The sequence below is a fragment of the Notechis scutatus genome, chromosome 1, assembly GCF_049901735.1.
Source record: "Notechis scutatus isolate UNSWTSFEM ecotype Mainland chromosome 1, rNotScu1.2, whole genome shotgun sequence".
Taxonomy (NCBI): domain Eukaryota; kingdom Metazoa; phylum Chordata; class Lepidosauria; order Squamata; family Elapidae; genus Notechis; species Notechis scutatus.
In genome coordinates, this window is record NC_142009.1 from 271,827,232 (window position 1) to 271,846,447 (window position 19,216).

The 19,216-nt window shown below is 39.4% G+C and overlaps 1 protein-coding gene across 12 annotated transcripts in view; it reads left to right on the top strand.

Annotated features, from left to right (window-relative positions):
* Positions 1–14,986, top strand: part of RAD51B (RAD51 paralog B) — a 348,291-nt gene extending 333,305 nt beyond the window's left edge. For 11 of the 12 annotated variants that reach the window (XR_015746713.1, XM_087951601.1, XM_087951610.1 and 8 more), the window contains one exon: positions 3,275–3,699. Coding sequence is in view for 11 of the 12 variants with exons in the window: in XM_087951601.1 (XP_087807727.1) it covers positions 3,275–3,402 (128 nt within the window). In the remaining variant the exon portion in view is untranslated. Of the gene's footprint in view, positions 1–3,274; positions 3,700–14,788 lie in introns of those variants that run through there. The other variant, XM_087951605.1, reaches the window with a different exon arrangement.
* The last annotated feature ends 4,230 nt before the right edge of the window (positions 14,987–19,216 follow it).

The window sequence follows — 19,216 nt, forward strand, 5'->3', positions numbered from 1 at the left end:
CTCTTGATTTGTAGAAACTATTCCTACATTCCTACAAAGATTTGCCATTGGTTGCTTTCCTGCCTAGGCTTAATTAATTAATGCTCTTGCTATATCTTATATTTGAGGCTGATTTTAACCATATTATTGTAATGTAGGTACTGATGAGTCAGTACAAAATGCTTGCATCTACCTCTATTCGTCTTTTGACTGTAATTGGTTAAATGATTAAAAGGGACTAACTGTTTTAAATATCCCTACGCTGTCAGTGCCAAGCTAGGATCGAGAGTTGCAGTTCTGCTACAGCTGAAAGACTCCAAGCTGGGCAAAGCTGAGACCTAGCTCTATTGCCTAGATCCCACATGGGTTGCTTAGTTTGATCAAAGAGTCTGCCTGAATGCTGAAAAGTCTTATGATATCTTAAATTCTAATAAAGGTACTTGAGATAAACCTTTGTTTATAGTTGTACCATCAACGATATATTTTTTATCAAAAGCTTGCACTAGAATTCTTCTTATGCCATATCCGTCATCGGACGTTAGCAATCATGTTGGTGATCCTATTTTTATCAACAGCTGCACAAAAAAGTGCTGTTGAGTTTTGTCCAAACCAGTCCCTTAGATTTTGAAGCCATGATCTTCTTCTTTTGCGTGGACCTTGTTTGCCTTCAATCTTTCCTTGGAGGATTAAGTGAAGTATGCCGTATTTTTCTGGGTATCGCATCACATGTCCAAAATATTCTAACTTTCGCTTGTCCAAAATATTCTAACTTTTGCTGTTTTGATGATTTCTCTTGGCGTTCTCAGGCAGCTTATCATCACCTCATTTCTGAGTTTTATTTATTATTATATTTTTAACCTATCTTGATGCTTGGAATTTAGGTTGGTAGGCAAGGGAATCTCCCTTCATTTCATCCTAACAATTCTGTGGTGAGACTTTGAGCCATTCCCAATATGTCAGCCAGAGCAGTGTAACTATATATTGTCCTGAGAAATCAGAAAATCATTTTCATGCACAGAAGCCAATTTAATTTGGCATTTATCTATTTAATTCAATCTGCATGGTTGCCAATCTCATAAATGAAATTCTGGACAGCAGATAAAGTTTAACATTATACATACGGTTTATATAAACTGCATTTCCCAACCAAATAAACCCAAAACCTATAAATCCACCGGCAGTATGGGCTCCATTTTCTCCAGCTCACCTGCCATGCTTGGGAAACGGGGAAGACAGACTTTCTTTTCCTTCCCTCATTTCCTATGAATCTTCCAAGCCCTCAAGGATTTAGTCACGAGAGATTGGAAGAAGGGAAGTCCCACTGCAGAAATGGAGTTCATTTTGTCCATCTCTCGGTTCAATCTGGGATCTGAAAGAAAATTGTACACTCTCATTATTGGAAGTGCAAGTTGACTCTGTATGAGCTGTTCCTAATATTTGTTTATTTATATCCCATGTCTATTGTTTTTTTTTTTTTAATAAATAACTCAAGGCAGCGAATATATCTAATACTCCTTCCTCCTATTTTCCCCACAACAACCTTGTGAGATGAGCTGTGAGAAAATGACTGTCCCAGGGTCGCCTAGCTGGCTTTCTCATGGTTAAGGTGGGACTAGAACTCCTGGTCTCCTAGTTTCTAGTCTGGTGCCTTTAGCCAAACTGGCTCAAATAAGATTTGAAACATTTTTTTTTTAATCTATGGTCTGAAAGTGTCTCTAAACATCATTCCTGATTCTTGGAAAAGACTTCAGGCTAGATTCTTGATATCTTGCAAATACTGTATCTATTTCATCTTGTATGGAAACTATTGTTTTATTGACTGCAAGCAAATAAAATAAATGTTTTTCTTGGATTTTTTTTAAAAAAAGGATCACATATTGGTTCTCTGCCTTTTGTTTTCCGATTTTTCCTCTCTCAACTTTCCAGCTGACTTTCCACCCTGCATCAGCTAGCTGGCTCATAGTCTCTTTCAAACCCTTCCCTTTAAACTGCATCTTTACTTGCTTTATTGACAAACCTCAAGGCTTTGTTTCTAAACAATGGCAGTTGATTCACCTAAGTACATGTTGCCCTGTAGGATCCTTTGAAAAACTTTGCTTGTTCAGTTTGATCAGGTGGAGAAATCCAAAATGAGTAAGTTTGCTGAGAGGTCTGTGTCACCCGGCAATGCCATTATTAACAGCAAACCCCATTCTGTACTTTAAACTCTCTTCTAAACAGGGGAAGGGAATTCATAAATGGAATTTTAGCACACATAATATTATGGCCAGTTGTGAGTGACTAATAGAACTTATCCCAACGATCAAGGAGGTATGACGTGATTTCCCACATGAAGAGAAGATCGGGAAGAGATTGGCCACTATTTGTATAATACAATATTGACTATTATTCCAGAAGAGTTTGATGAAAGATTCCAGTATCAGTTTGTTTTAAGCTCTCCTGGCTCTGTTCAAACTCAATAAATACTTTTGCCTTTAGAAAATCTGTAATGCAGAGATTGGATAGATTAGCTGAGAGGGCTGTTTGCCTGTCCTCCTGTATTCTCTAAGACATACGTGCAGAATATGCCTAGATTCAGCAGATACAAATCAGCAGTGTTGCATTAATTTCAACAGAGACATACCAGCCCACACCCACTCAAGGTTGGCTCATGGACAGAGGAACAGCTCAGTCTCTTGCCAACCAAGAGAAATCGGCAATATCCTTATTCTGGCCCCCACTTTCCATAAAATGCACTGTTGGATTGCTGACAAAGGCAGAACTTTTTCCTACTACACTGGGAATGATCCTACCCCAGAATGTTTTTTAATACATTCAAAGGAAGTTGAGAGCCCTCACCCCATGGAATTAAATGTCTCCTTTTATCATTGAAGAGGAGGTTCTCATTGCTTTGGAGAAGGCAGCCAACAAGATAGGGAAAATGTGAGTCATTTAAAGTCTAGTCAATTTAAATTAGTCTTCCAAGCAAATTCCCTGCCAGGTAGTTTGTTGCCTAGAAGCCTCTGAAATAGTTGATCAGACTGTTGAAAGACTGGTGATGATTCATCAATAAGAAGCAGAAGAAAGATAAGGAGCAACTTTTCAGGCAGCCAAAATTAGCTGGAATCGGAAAATAAACTCTGTGCTACTGTCTCAAATTGTGATTTTTTTAAAAAATGTGCAAAGAATATAGTATTTGATTCTAGAAATGTACTACCTAATTAATTGAATAGGGGTTTTGTTCATTAGTTCTTAAAAGTATTTCAGCCGAGCATATGATAGTCATTGAACTGGTTTTATTTGCTCACAATTTCAGAAACGGATCCAAAGGAGCAGCCCTCTAGTAATTGGGAAGGAATAAACCCAGCCCTGCAAGCAATAAAAGTGAGGAAAGATACATTTCACAATGAAGCTGAAATGGCTTTATCCAGTTTTACCCTGTGAGTCACGTCAGCAGTTGCCAGAAGCAACCAGAAAAACAGAATACTGAAATCCAGAGAAGAAGAAAAAGTCCATGTTTTTGAACTGATATCATTATGTTCTTGATCTGAAGCAACTTCTGCATAGTTTCCAGCTTTTAGTTTACCAGTTGTAATTTTTTCAAGCTTGACTCTGACATTTGTGATCTTACAGGTTTTCTTTAAACAACATGAGCATAAACAAAATGATCAGGAACATTCATGAATCCTGTTGGTTGATGTCGAATGTCCTCTATTGGTTAAATACAATAAGACTTGTTCATATGGTTGTGCACTCTTGCTGTCCCTCCCTCCCCCCCCCTTTCTCCCTGTCTCCCCACTCTAACTTGAGACTTGGGTATTGTCTGGTGAATCCAGTCAAGTTTGAAAAGTGTGTGATTAACATGATATTCAAAGCACATGATAGTTGTACGCATACCCACCATTTAACTAACATGTCCAGAATGTTCTTAGAGATGTAACTTAATATCATGTAATCTTGCTACATCACAATTGACCAGCTTAATGAAACAACACTTCACCAAAAAGATACATATTCTCCTCAGGGGTGGGATTTTACCAGTTCGCACCTATTCTCTAGAACCGGTTGTTAACATTCTAAGCAGTTCAGAGAACCGGTTGTTAAAAGAAATTACTGGCCTAATCCTGTAAGGAAGGCAGGAAGGAAACATTCTGGTGTTGCTTACAGAAACTGCTTCTCCATTAACCCTTATCACATTCTTGGCAGGACTAGACTTCCTGTCTCAGGAACATCTCTGGAGTTTTTTTCCCCTCCTTTGTTGGTACTTTGCTTGTGTGGAGTGACCATTCAAAGTTACAATGGCACTGAAAAAGTGGCCTTATAACCATTTTTCACACTTATGACTGTTGCAGCATCCCCACAGTCATGAGAGGCCAGGCGAGGAGATGCGTGCCTCGATGTGAGTGATATTGAGTTGGCCACACCCAGCCAATAACATGACCACCAAGCCATGTTCACCCAGTCACATGACCACCTAAGCCACACCCACCACCTAAGCCACACCCACCACCTAAGCCACACCCACCACCTCCCCGCTTTTCTCTCTCTCTCTCTCTCTCTCTCTCTCACACTACACACACACACACACACACATATGCGTGCAAGGGCTAAATAGATTAATGATATATAAAGGCAAAGATCTCTGAAATGGTAGCTTAATACTCTGACGATGTCAGTATAGGCTGACGAAAGCTTAGTAGTACATTAAATGTAATTTTAAGTTTCAGACATCACAGGATGTCTGTTTCTTCTTTTACATACATACATATATGTATACACACACACACACACACACACAAATGGGGTCACATGATTACTGTTTGCAATCTTTCCAGGGGACTTCCAACAAAGTCAATGGATGAACCCAAATTCACTTAATGACCACAGTGATTCACTTAACGGCCATGGCAAAAAAGTTGTAAAATCAGGTGGTACTCGCTTAACAACCACATCACTTAGCAATAGACACTCCAATCCCAGTTGTGGTCATAAGTCAAGGACTACCTGTATATTCTACCAAACTCTTCACTTTAGGAAAAGAATGAATAAACCCAATAAAAAATAGGTTCTGTTCAGACCATTGATCTTATTATATTTTCCTGATTAATAATCATGTTAATTGTGGTGCCTCAAAATGGAACCAAAACCTATGGCTGTCGAATAGGCCCTAGGCTTCTGTAGGAGGATCAAATCCAGAGCCTAACATTATCTGCTGCATCACTGCAAACTGCAGTTTTAAGTTGAAGGTTGTTCCCCTTTCTTTTGATGTTGAGCAACTAAAAAAAGAATATAAAAATTGCACAGATCTCTTAGATTTAAATGCACAGAACATTGCTTGAGGGAAGAGCACGAGAGCTCTGTGGGGGTATTGGTACCACATGCACTTAATTGCAGATTGCACTGGGACAATGATTCATCATTAACCCAATGCTGTGTAAAGGAACCATTGCTGTTTAGTGACAGACCATTTGTGTTCAAGGCAACAGGCAGCATTTTCAGGGGCCCATGTCAACAGGATCCAGAGAGGCTCTTTTAACAACATTCCCCTGGCCCTTGTTCTCCTTCCCAGTCACAACTGTTGCTACAGCTACCAAAATCATTATTAACATTGCAAATGAAGTCTTGGTGGGTGGGGGAAATGTCTTGCCCGCCTTTGGATTACCTGTCAGGGAGGCTTAAATCAGAAATAGAGCCTCCTTTGATGGGGCAGCCCATCCTTTTAAGTGGAGAGAGCAGAGGCAGCAAGCCATTCCTCTGGATAAACATTTGAGATTTTGTGGAAACAGTCAGAGGCGGAGTGGGGGGGTGGGGGGGAGGAATCCCAAACCTAATTTTCAGCCCTTTCAGGAGCAGTTGAATAGCAAGGAAAATTCCACCAAGGAACACAAGGTCTCCAGGAAACTGCTGTGACCTATTTAAGGCAAAAGTCTTGGGGTGGGGGGGTGGAGAGAGAGAGAGAGAGAGAGAATGTGCAGAGGGGAAAGGAGAAACGTAGCCGCTTTTTTAAAATGCAAAAGTTGTTTAACCAGATTCTCCTGTCCTGACAGAACATGGTGATTTTGCAAGGCCGAAGCTCTGGATATTTTCCCCAATGGTTTACTTTTTCTTCCAAGATATTCCACCCTTGGCAATAGTCTGTAAACACAAATAATTCAACTTGCACTGCTCCTCTCGTTTAAATGACAGCTTGCTATTTAATGGTGGAGTAACTGGCTCTTAAAAATCACCAAAGTCCCCTTCGCACAACACAGCCAGCCCAGGGATTCCCCTCCCTAGTCACTTGACTCACATTCTCCCTTTGGCATTATGGGAACCAGGATGACTGGGTCGATTTGCCCCCCCCCCCCCCAGCTAAATCTGCATTGCTGTTCTGTTTAAAAGAAGGCTGGGAGGACTACAGGGGCGACTGATACAAGGACCTAGCCCAGCAGATCCTTTGTTCAGTACAGTGGGGTTTTTTTCCCCCCAAAGATGTGTGGCCTTCAGCTTCCCGAGTTTGCCTGCCAGCATGAGTTGAAGTTCAAACATCTTAAAGAGTCTGGGTTTTTAAAAATACTGGCTTAGCCAAAACAAGATCAGTTCAGTTGGGAACAAATCTAAACCCATCTGGGTTAATTGGTAAGAAACTTTCAGAGTTTGGGAGTTTATGCAACACACTGTCTTCCCAATGTGGGAAGTTAGCACCCACCCCTCTCCTAGAATAATGAAATGTCCTGGGAAATATTAAAAAGGCAGAATATTTCCCCCAAAGAGAGTAGAAACTCAGAAGCAGAAACTCACCTCAGAGAGGCAGAAATGTAGCCCCATCTTTGCTAATGGGCCGTTAAGGCCTAGGCTAGAGTATTTTACATAATAAAGGCCTCTACCCATTTCACCACTTGGCCTGGGAAGATTGTATCAGCCAACACTCAGGTGAAGCCATGTGGTCCAGACAAAGCCTACAAAGTTAGTCAAGACCCCCGCCTCTGGGAGTCTGACAGCCAATGGGATCTATTTCTTGCACAGGAACAGGAAACACTAAGGTGGGGCCCTAAGAGAGGGTATATAAGGGTCTCTCAGCATCTTGGCCCTCTCTTCTCTTTTCACCTTGAAGCATGTGATCATCCTTTTCACTTTGGAGCTCCAAGCCATGTGGTCCTGTCCACCATTAAACCATCTTTCCAAGCAGCCTCAATGTTTCCAGTGTATATTTCCCCACTTGGAACTGAACCCAGAAGGATAATTCTTCCAACACCCGGTAAGGATGTCACATAAATAAGGCCAAAGAGCTGGGAGCACATTTGCAGAAAAGAAAATACTAAAATCTCTGAAGCAGGTTTTTAAGCTATACCCCCACTGCAGGATAGTGAAGCAAGGAAACACTTATTGCATGAGTGATGTCCACTCACCCGTGACATTCAACCCTCTGTTTCTACGCCTGGTGCTTTAAAAGAGCCCTTTCTGATCTTCAGTTTGTCATGATTTTATTCTTTCTCTTGGCTCACTCTCTCCATATCTCCTTCCTTCCCTATTATCTGCTGGCCACACGGAAGCAAGCGGCTCCATAGATCAGACCCTACTCCTGATGAAAGGAAAAACGTCCTTCCAGCCAAGTTCAACCTCTTGTTTTCCCGACAGCGATGGAGAATTAGCTTGCCATGGCTTTTCTCCTGGGTGTTTTGTCAACTATGTTCTTTTACATCCTTTAAAGAAATGGATGATACTGACTCACAACACAAGAATTTCTGGTTTCCCTAAAGTACTTTAAAGTGAAGTCCTGACTCAAGAAGACAGTTCCCTGATAATAATGTAAGTCTAAAAAAGTTTTTTCTTTTACAAAAAAAATAAAATAAAGGCATTTGCTTCTCAAGTTGTTTTTCAAGCTGAATCTTTCCTGATTTGGAGCCCAAATAGCAGGCTGTAATATCATTCTCCTGCTACAGGAAATAATTAAAATGTTACTATAGGTGATAATATCCCTCTTCTTTTCTATTTCCCTAGTGTAAACAATCTTTTTAAAATTACACACACACACAAGCACACAGAGTCATAGCTGGTGAGATAGGAGCCAGCGCTGCTTAGACCAGAATAACTGTCTAAATATGAAGACTTCCAGTCTCAATCCTAAAAAAATGGCCGAGACTCAGATGACCAGAAACAGCAAGAGGAAAATATCTCTTAAGATTTGTAGGCTTGGTTTCTGTGTTCTGCATCAGGCAAATATTCTATGTATAGATGGCTTATTTTTCTCTGCCATAAAGCAATTGATCTAGCAACAACGTCGTTGTTAAGTAGTTCCTAAACACAGGTTTAAATTCTGGAGCAATATAAATTTGTAGTCGGACTTGACCTGAAGTCTGATATGAAAAAGTCAGGACACCAAAATATACTATACATATTTTTAAGCAATTGTTGACAAGAGATTGTACTGCAAAATTATTTTAATCAGAGATGCAAAGGAGGTTCCAGCATGAATGTTATTTAAGTCTGACATTGCAAAAATGAACAATAATGAAGCGAAATGAAGAGGGGAGGGGAGGGACATCATAGTGACATTCAGTGTCATCATTGCAAAGCAAGTGCAGTTGGTAAACTTAAGATATCAAGGGCCATCAATGCTATATGGGCTGCAAGTTGAAAATCTAATTTCATAAATAGGGTGCTTATGCAATGCTTGAAATACTTGATAGGAAACTTTGCTTAAGGCTATTCAGTAGAATTAAAATAGAATACCCTGTTTAGCAACCACAACTGGGACCTGAGCTTGGTCTTTAAGTGAACCTGTCACCAAGTGAAACAGATTAGACTTTTATTTTACTTAAAGCTTTTCTTTGCTTCACAAACCTGTGACGGTAGTAAAAATGAGGACTGGTTGCAAAATTACTTTTTTATCACCATTATAACTGCAAACAAGTATAAGGCAGTTACTGAACAAAGACTATAATTTGTTTAATCAGTGCATTTATTTATAAATCACACACATGCACACACACACATATATATATATATATACCGCGAAATATGATTACTGAAATATTGCATAATTTTCTTTTTTTCCCTCTTTCTTATAATCATATAGCAGTGAACTCAGAAGTTTTGCACATTGCTAGTTTTAGAAAAGTAGATCAGGCAAAAGTAGACCTGAATGCATCACTTCAAAGGATCTTTTTCCAAAAAGTTTTGGATGGGATATTCTTTCTTTGCTCCATCCAGAGTTAAGGATATGTCCATTTACTTTTAAGTCAATGCTTGCTCCAGAACTTCCATGCTCTGTGTTTACCCCCAAATGCCAAGCTTTCCATCATCTATAACACTTACAGGAAACCCTTTCAAAGACTGCCTCTTAATCAGGAAGGCTCACAGACAAAACACTGATTAGAAGCAGAGGAACACCTTGGGTCAATGAAGAAATGCCAAGAGAAGGGCTTTGCGTCAGCAATCTCGGCTTTCTAAGTGATGTTTATGTTATCTTCCAAGAGTTAGCAATGGGGATTCCCAGCCCAGCTATGTACCAAAATAATTATATCTACTGTAATCTACTGCCAGTTATATTAACAGTCAGCTATTTCTTGCTAGCATATACTGTCCAACATTGCCTAAAGATAAAAGTAGGCAAAAAACTTGACTCCTAGTACCGTCCCCTAGTGTTTGTGATATATCATACTTCTTATCCCCTTCAGCCGATTGCAGAATCCAGGACCAATTCAATCCCAAAAGGGAACTTTGAATGTGATTGTTAGGTGTTCCTCTCACCATCACAAATAAGCTTGTAAAATGCATTAATCCCCTCAAATGTTTAATGTCTGTCTTTGGTGTAACTTCCTTCAAAACAGCCTCCTTTAAAATAAAATAAAAATTAAATCCAGACCACTCCAGGCCACTTAAAATCCAGGCCACTTAAAAGCACAACTATAATGACGTGGGAAAATACACGAACAAAGCTAAATACCATATATATATATTTTTTCTTTTATGATTGCACTTTAATGATTGCACGAAAACATTTGGAAACGGTGCAGCGACAGCTGACCTGAAAGTGCAGATAGGCCCAAATCAAATGTATCAGGGCAGCCATTTGTCTGTCTTTCTGACACTTTTATGGCGTTTTTCTGATTCATTTTTAAACCCAACCAAGCTTTCAGGACAGGAACAGCCTGGATTGCTTATCAAAGGCCTGAATTGATTGATTCCCAAGGACTTTTTAAAATTAGGCTGAAGTCCACATGAGCATAGGTGAAGGTTGTGTGCGGTCATAAGGCTGCAGGCTTTTTAGCCCCAAAGTGAACAAACTAGGCCGAAGCCTTTGCCCTGCATGTACTGTATGTTATGTGGATTTCAAGCTTTGGGAACATTGATGGGTTTTCCTGCTTCTTCACCATGTTCAGAAAGCAAACACCAGTCATTTTCCCTTTCTGTAGGCAATTCTTGGAAAACACAGGATTTAAATTTGCATGAGCAAACAATATCAGGGGTCATAGACATGGAAGGAATTAGAAGGCATTTTAGAGATGGTTTCCGCAGAGTTAGGCAACAAAATATTTGGCATGGAACATGGAAAAGCAGACAGAGAATTGTCTTTTTGTATTAGATATGGAGTGAGCTCCTAACCTGGAGAAACCATTTGTGGTTTGTCCTTTCCCTGGGGTAAGCAGAAAATGCAGTGATCCCACTGTTTCATTTAATTCCAAAATTCCACTTTGGACAATTGAACAAAATTTAATTGGACAAAACTTTAATGGTCAAAATGAACAAAAATTGATTGGACACTGGACAAAAATCCCACACTGGACAATATATGTTGGAGTTTATATTTGCCTGTTTTTTTTAATGTGAATTTTTATAAGAGTTTGACTGCACTAGATCTGATGCTTGCAGGCACGTGGGCAGGATCTTTAGAAGGCTACACATTGTTCTGTAGCATGTTTATTAAGCTGAGCTGTCTATTTTATTTCATTTTGGAGCTCTCTTATATAATAGCATTCCATTTCTTGTATAGAATAATTCCCCAAAAATTCTCTCCCCCACCCCACCCCAATGAACTGGCAGGCATTATACTTCAAGGTGAGAATTTAATTGTATACAGATAAATAGTACTTACTAATTTCACAAAAAAAGGGGGAGCTGCCAAATATGTCACTTTAAATCCAGTTTCTGGATCCATCTGCAATGTTCTTTCCTCTCAGATCTTAGCAATAGGGCTGTGTCCTCCAGTAGAAATAAAAAAAATAGTTTGACTAGCACTGATGACATTGCAATTATGTAATTATAGGAATATTTCCAGAAAATAGTTTTAGAAACAACTTTTTTTTTTTATTTTTCAGCTGGGGCACACTTTCCTTTAAAAGGCTTTCAAGGAATGCAGGAGACATGGCTGATGATGCAATGACTGTCTCTGCAACAGATAAAAATTTCAGCACATTTCCCCCCATTGGAGGGAGATTTACTGCAACAACTTAAACTGTATGATAAACACAGAATCATGCCATAAAAAAAAACATATTGTCCTTGTTTTGTCCTTGAATTTCAATGGCATGATTCTGAGGGGTTTGGAGGGCTGCCAAAATGGAGCTTGTGGGGTCAAATGCTGTTTGTGGAGATGGAAGATGGGTTATTCATCCATGCGTGAAAGTGAATAATACATGCTCTACCAAAAATAACCATTCTATAAAGAATGGTCATCCATAAAGTACACTTTCTGGACAAGTGTTCAGGTAGGAGGGATGCATTCAAAATGGTTGCCAGAAAATTGAAACTATCTCCCTTGTTGATCACTATATATGACTAAGTATATAATTTAATGCTTTATAGGTATTCCTAGTGGCTATATTGAAAATAGTATATTAAGTACAGAAAAGGAGATAACATTCTTTTCTGTGGGAAAATCATTTTGCTTTCCTGGAAAATAAACCTGGAACTTACTGATCCATGGCTTTTGTATGTTCACAGGCAGTAAAAGGAGTGTGGCTTGGAATATGCAGTTCATTTCTATCTAGAACAGGTGAATCTTTTTGTTGTGATGTGCCGAAAGTGCACTCACGCGCACGTGCCAGCACCCACAATGCAATGTGCCTCCCCACCGCACATGCATGCACAACATCCCGCACCCCTTTAACTGCACTGTGCATGTGCGTGCCTCGCAGCTGATTTTCGGCCCGTTTGAGGCCTTTTTCGCCCTCCTGGGGACTCCCAGGGAAATACCAGAAGTGACAAAACAGGCCCATTTTTCGGCCTCCAAAGGCTGCAGAAGCTTCCCTCGAGCCCCCGGGAGGGCGAAACAGCCTCCCCTGGGCTCCAGAGGCCCTCCGGAGGCTGAAAACGGTCACTTCTGGTATTTCCAGAAGGCCCGTTTTCAGCCTCCCGAAGCTGCAGAGGCTTCCCTCGAGCCTCTGGGAGGCCGAAAATGGCCTCAGACAGGCTGAAAATCATCTGGGAGGCATGCGCATGCACAGTGCAGGTAAGTTTGGCTGGGGCTCGCGTGCCCGCACAAATGGCTCTGCGTGCCACCTGTGTCATGCGTGCCATAGGTTCGTCATCACGGATCTAGAACATACATTCCTTTAATACAGTTTCCAATGGAGTGAGAAAGACTATTTTTATGAGAAGGGGGGAAAGCTAGACTTCCTTGGCTGTAGGAGAGAATGACATTTAACAACTCTATCAGCATTTAATAGAATAAAACAATTTTTTTTCAATGAAACGAAAATGTAAATACTATACATTGTATATTCCCAACAGTAAATTTTAGCTTTAGTTCAAGAGCGTGTGAGAAGGAATATATGAGAAAACAACATTGATGTGTTGAATAAAAGTATTGCAACAGTTCTTCTCATACTTGCTGATTCCTTAAAACAGTGTGCATAGAGTTCCCAGTAAGTCCTGATCTGATTTCAAAGACCAAATTACATGTGGCACTTAAAGACCATTTGCAGAATGCTTGTGATGCCACAGAAGATTTATTTATTTGTATCCTGAATTCATTACAATTCAAGGCAGTGAACATACTCTTTCCTCCTCCTACTTTCCCTACAACAACAACAACAACCCTGTAAGGTGAATTGGGCTGGGAGAGAGTGACAGGCCTAAAGTTACCCATTTGGCTTTCATGGCTAAGGTGGGACTAGAACTCAGAGTCTCCTGGTTTCTAGTTTGATGCCTTCACCACTAGACCAAACTGGCTCTCAGATTAAAAATCTCGGGTTCTTAATATAAGATTCCCCATATTCTTGCTACTTTCATATGAGATGTCAGAGATGTAGTCTGTAACGCAAGGACATTACTACTTATTGTGCATTTCCAACTAAATGTGCTGTTAGTGATTTCCATATCTATTGCTTTGGTCAGAGACAGCCCAGAAGACAACAGCAAGACCTGGCCTTTAGGATTGGCAGTCTAACATTGAAGAATCAGCAACAATGGAAAAATTATGATATTCATAGCATAGTGTAACCAAATTCAAACAAAAATAGTGAACTTATATTTATCATATCACACATCAAGCCAAGCTAAGACACTTAGAAAAAAGTGTTTTTGGAGAAAAAAGAAAAACTGTTTAAAAATAATTGCAATCAAAATGATCCAAATAAAAACAAGCAATTATCACAGAAGTCCAAAGTATAGTGTAAAAATATTCAAGCAGCAGTTAGCATCTAGGAAAAAAGGGCAACAGGGAGGAAAAAGAGAAGAAGGCTACCAGAATGTTTTTGTAATGTTAATTTTATTTGATATATTTTGCTTTTTTTTTTAATTAAAAAAGATATTTATATAACCATCTTATTTCCGTCTCAACCTTAACCCCAGTGTAATGTTCATTCTTTTCCTTGTCCTTTCCTTTCTTTTGTTGCTTGTTTTACTTAATTAAAAAGAGAAAGAGAATAGAGTGGAGGAAAAACAATCGCAATAAGAAAAATTGTTCCGCTCTGTCTTCCATGTTGCTTTTTAGCTCTATGTGTGACATTCGGTGTATGTTGAAAATGGGTTTAAGTAAATGGTCCTCTCTACCCAGTTCCACCCCCTGCCCTACCAGGGAGCCTAGAAAATCATAGAAAAGGGAGTTTAAGAAATCCAAAGCGGAGAGAAACTGTTTCCCAGTAAGAATACACAAGTCATTTGTGTATCAGAGCCAGTTTCACTTTAGCAGGTTAAGCAAATACAATATAACCATTCTGTCCCTTGACTTGCCTCAAGGCCTCAAAACATATTTTAAAAGGCCCAATCCATTCTGGGTGCTGGTCAAGGAGGATAGATCCCATGTGGTCTTTGAGTCACACTTTGCACTTCTATGATATTAACACTGGAAGCAAAACAGGATAAAAGAATGGTCAGACACAAGTCACTATTCACTTTTCCAAATAAATACAGATAGTCTTTGACTTACAACTGTTTGTTTAGTGCCTGTTGTTTAGCACTGAAAAAGTGAATTATGACCATTTTTCACATTTATGACTGGTCATGTGATCAAAATTCAGAAGTTTGGCAACTGACTCAGATTTATGACAGTTGTAGTTTCCTTTTGCTACCTGTCAATGGACAAGCCAGATTCACTTAACAACCATGTTACTAACTTAACAACTGCAGTGATTCACTTAACAATTCTGGCAAACAAGATCATAAAATGAGGGGGGGAATTGGAATCACTTAACAACTGTTTTACTTAGCCACAAAAATTTGGGGCTGAAATTGTGGTCATAAGTCAAGGATTACCTGCATGTCATCTTGACTTGCTCCTGAAACTGTCAGACATTGGCCAAACCTCAGGGAAGAAATGTGTCTTTCGTGGGAACTTCAGTTTGAACATATTCTCCTCGTATTGTTGATGACTTGACAGGCCTTTTGTCTTTTTCTGGATGAACAGATGTGTGCGGAGTAATTTGCATACTTTGTATGCCCTAATGAAAGATGGATTGGAGCTGGCAACATCAGAGCTGCTTGTCTTGATGCATTAACATTCACCAACCAATGGATAGTATTGATTCAGAAGTGCATACCCAAAATAATGTCAGTGAAGCCAAAAGAGAAACATTTGATTCAATCTAAACCAAAGAAAGCTGTCATCCTGGAACATGAGAACAGCCAACCAGTGGTATGTGGTCCCTTTAGCCTCATTTGATGACTTCCCAAACTTTCAAAGATCACAAGAGTGGTAGTTCATTGACTTTTAACTGCACAGCTAAAAACTTAAATAATTAAACTACGTTAAAGTTTAGAATATGTATTATGTCTTTTTCAAAGTCCAAAATCACTATTCCCCACCATAAAGGAATACTGGGCCAATATTAGGCCTCCCACCGCAAAAGCACAGCCCTAGGCAGAAATGTCCATGTGTAGAGCCTATTCACAATTCAACATCATAATTAAATTGAAGTGCAAATCTCTGGATATACTGTTATTTACTTGTGATCCAGAACATATTATATACCTCCAAAAGTAGAAGACTTGAATCTATGCAGTTGGCTTCAATATTTTCAGTTAATTCAAGGAAACCCTCAAGATTGTTTAAAAAGGAAGTGCGATAAAAAGAATAACTTTTTCCTCCTTTCAAAAGGAGAAAAATATTCACTCCCCAGTTATACACACCCAATCCAGTCTTACAGTTGTTTCTACTCTGCAATTCATAGTGACTTTCCATTTCTAATTTTAAACAACAGTTGTGAGGCAAAACAAGTTGCTTTTTTAAAATGCATTCTTTTTGTAACTGCTTTCTTTCAGTCCAGACTGCAGTATTCTTGCAGAGGCTCTGGTGGGTTGGCTTTTACCACTTACAAACCCCTCTGGGCTGTCTTGTTGGCCCTTCTCTCCTTGCTACCATCTCAGTATAAATCACTGCTCGTGTTATAACTGAACTAGCCATAACATGGAAGTGTGAAAGAATCTCTAGCACAAAGTCTGTTGATTCCTTCCTTCCCCATAACTTTTCCAACTGGGGTAGTCTCATGCCAAGATAAGTGAATAAACACTTAATTGTTTTTCATTGCAGAGTCCTGAAAAACATGCAGTTTTATCCAGAGGATAGCTAATGCAAAAGCACTGTGTTCAGTGAAAATACAGCAACATCAGTCTCTAATATCAGTTTCTGCAAGAATTATATTGGCCTTTCAAGATGGAATGCACAAAATACTTAAGGTTGGTTTCTAGAGATGCCGGAGAACCAGGATACAGTAGAAATAAAGAATATTGAGAGTATCAGCTTTGTTAATGTTCATCTAGAAAGCTTTGGGATTATTTGGTATTTTTTTCAACTTAAAATTCCCCACAAGTTTATTGTGTTGTGTGTGATGGGGCTTTGTAAAAAGTAGCATGAAAATAAGGAAAATGAGACTGTAAGCACAATTCTGCTGGTTTGGACCCCAGGCCCATCTAATACAGAAATTCTTATAGTGCTTAGCCAACTCCACAGCCAATGTTTTCCCCGGTATTCTTTGTCACATGTTGACCAATCAAGAACTCACAAACATAGAGAAACACTTTTGCTTTCTTTCACTCACTATTTAAACTGACCCATAAGATGGGGTACCTGGTAGTCTGATATTCTATTGATTTGTCTCATCCTCATTAAACCCATTTTAAAATGGCAGCCATCACTACAACTGGTGGCAATGAATGCCACTTATATGTTAAATAAAGAATGGCTCCTATTATCAGATCTGATTCTCCCTTTATTTTGTTTCAGTGGATGACTGTGAGTTCAAGGGAACAAAGAGAAGTGTTTCTCTCTGTCCACATTTGCAACATCATAAACTAATTGTAACTTGGTTACCTTTAGTTCTATTCATCCTAGTCTAAATATTGCAGTGCTGTATTCCTTCATCAAGAGATCTATCCAGGGGTGGGATTCTACAGGTTCGCACCTATTCGCTAGAACCGGTTGTTAACATTCTAAGCAGTTCGGAGAACCGGTTGTTAGAAGAAATTACTGGCCTAATCCTGTAAGGAAGGCAGGAAAGAAACATTCTGGAGTTGCTTACAGAAACTGCCTCTCCGTTAACCCTTATTACATTCTTGGCAGGACTAGACTTCTTGTCTCAGGAACGTCTCTGGAGTTTTTTTCCCCTCCTTTGCTGGTACTTTGCATTCAAAGTTACAATGGCACTGAAAAAAGTGACTTATGATTGTTTTTCACACTTAAGACTGTTGCAGCATCCCCAGTCTTGAGAAGCCAGGGGAGGAGATGCATGCCTCGATGTTGAGTTGGCCATGCCCAGCCAGTCACATGACCACCAAACCATGCCCACCAACTAAGCCACGCCCACAGAACCGGTTGTTAAAAAAATTGAATCCCACCCCTGGATCTATCTCTCTAACAAATTACCAGTACGTTCTTTTTCTAGATCCACAGTATTTTGTTAAAGGTGTGGTTACCAGAATTATACAACCACCCCAAAAACAATATAAATGTATATAAGCATTTTACTCTGTAGGCATTTTTATTTGCAGTTTCCTTCTTAATAATTCCTAGCACAAAATTGGCTTTTGGACAGCAGTATGGATGGACTAGGTTGACTTTCTTTATTGAACTGTTACTACTATTTCAAAACCTCTTTGAAAATCAATATCTACCATCTCAGGTCTTTCTAATATATGTGTAGAATTAGAAAAATATTTATTTATATACAGTATTTGTACCAGCACACATTACTTTTTATTTACTTATGTAAAACTCACTGTGTAAAACTTGCCACTTTAATACCCATCCATCCAATGTATAGGTAAATGTGTTACAAGTAAAATAAAATCTGGTTCTCAAATTGAACAGGGCGCCATCTCTCAAGTATGAAAATGTTCTATTTTTCCATGTAATTGGTGATTGGGATGGCAACCCTGCAGACCTGGAGGCATTGTATGCAGAAAGCATGAACTTCTCTTTTTTTCAGTGAGATGTGCAGAGCCTCAAAATGTTTGATAAGCATCCGCCTCTAGCCTTAATGCTTTTTCCCTAATCACTCTCAAAAAGTGGGAGCTATGGGTTGTAGTCAGAAAAAGGGCCTCTCTGTAGATAACTCGTGGCATCTCATTCTCATCTATAGCTTTTCTGGGTCTGCAGTGAAGTTTTTTCTCAAAGATAGAGGATTTGTCTAACAATATAAAGACGGATTATCTTGAGACTTGATATTCTTAGCGGTAGTAGAACATATTATTTCTATGACCTGACTGGCTGGGAGTTGAAGTCAACAAGTCTTAAAGTTGCCAAGGTTGGACATTCCTGGTGTACACCCTCATCCCCTAGGTTTCTGTCACAAAGGCTATTTCACGGTCATGGATGACACATGGAACTACAGTGTATGTTTTGCTCTAGGCAAAGATTGAGGGATCTTGTATACAGAAGCATCTGCAGCAAACTGCAACAATGCCAAAATAATGATGCCTCTGATGATGTAATCATGTACACCCTACAATTACAGACTGTGTCAGGAATAAATCACATTTGTATGATGACTTCATATATATGTTGTCCTTTGCCCTCCCATCACACACACTATTCCTTGTAGGAGGAGCAGATGTGGAACAGATGTGTTTACATTCAGGATCTGAAATCTACTAGCCTGGTATATTGAGCAAACCCCAAAACTAGTGCAAATGCAGGGTAAGAGAGAGACAAGAAAGGCATTGGCTTAAACAACCCACTAGAGCTTGCTGAATGAATTTTTGCCTATATAAACCAAGGCATAAGGCATTCTTTACAAGACACGGTTTAATTATTTAACTCAATGCCTTTTTCATGAAATTATGTGCTGATCTTTGAATGTTTGTGATGTGATTAAAGTAATTGTATGATGTTTTCTATTGTATTGGATTCATTTGATCCAACTTTAATAGAATATAATGAAATTCATGCTTAATCAAATGTAATATTCTTCAAAGGTTTGGCAAAGCATCATGTAAGGAATGGACTGGCATACAATTGTTGTAACAAATGTATGTTGACCCTTCTAAGTCATGCATATGAGTAGCGTTTCTTGCGTTTGAATCAGGTATACCCTAAGCTAGGGCTTTGTTGTTATAATTGTATTGACTTGGTAAGGAAACCAATCTGTCAGCTATAAAATATGTGCAAAGGTAGCCCTGTCTCTCAGATCCTATTGGCTCGATGTCGTGGATGAGACCATGTACAGAAAGAGGTGAAAGGCTCTGTTCCTCACTTCAACTTCTTCAGGTTAGGCTGCCTGTTTACTTCCACCTCTGCCTCACCCCTCTCTGCCCATTGGAGAGGATGTAGAAGGAGGCCTGGGGTGGCTGCACCCTCACCTCCGGTCCATGGAAAAACAAACACAGCCCTTCTTCTGTT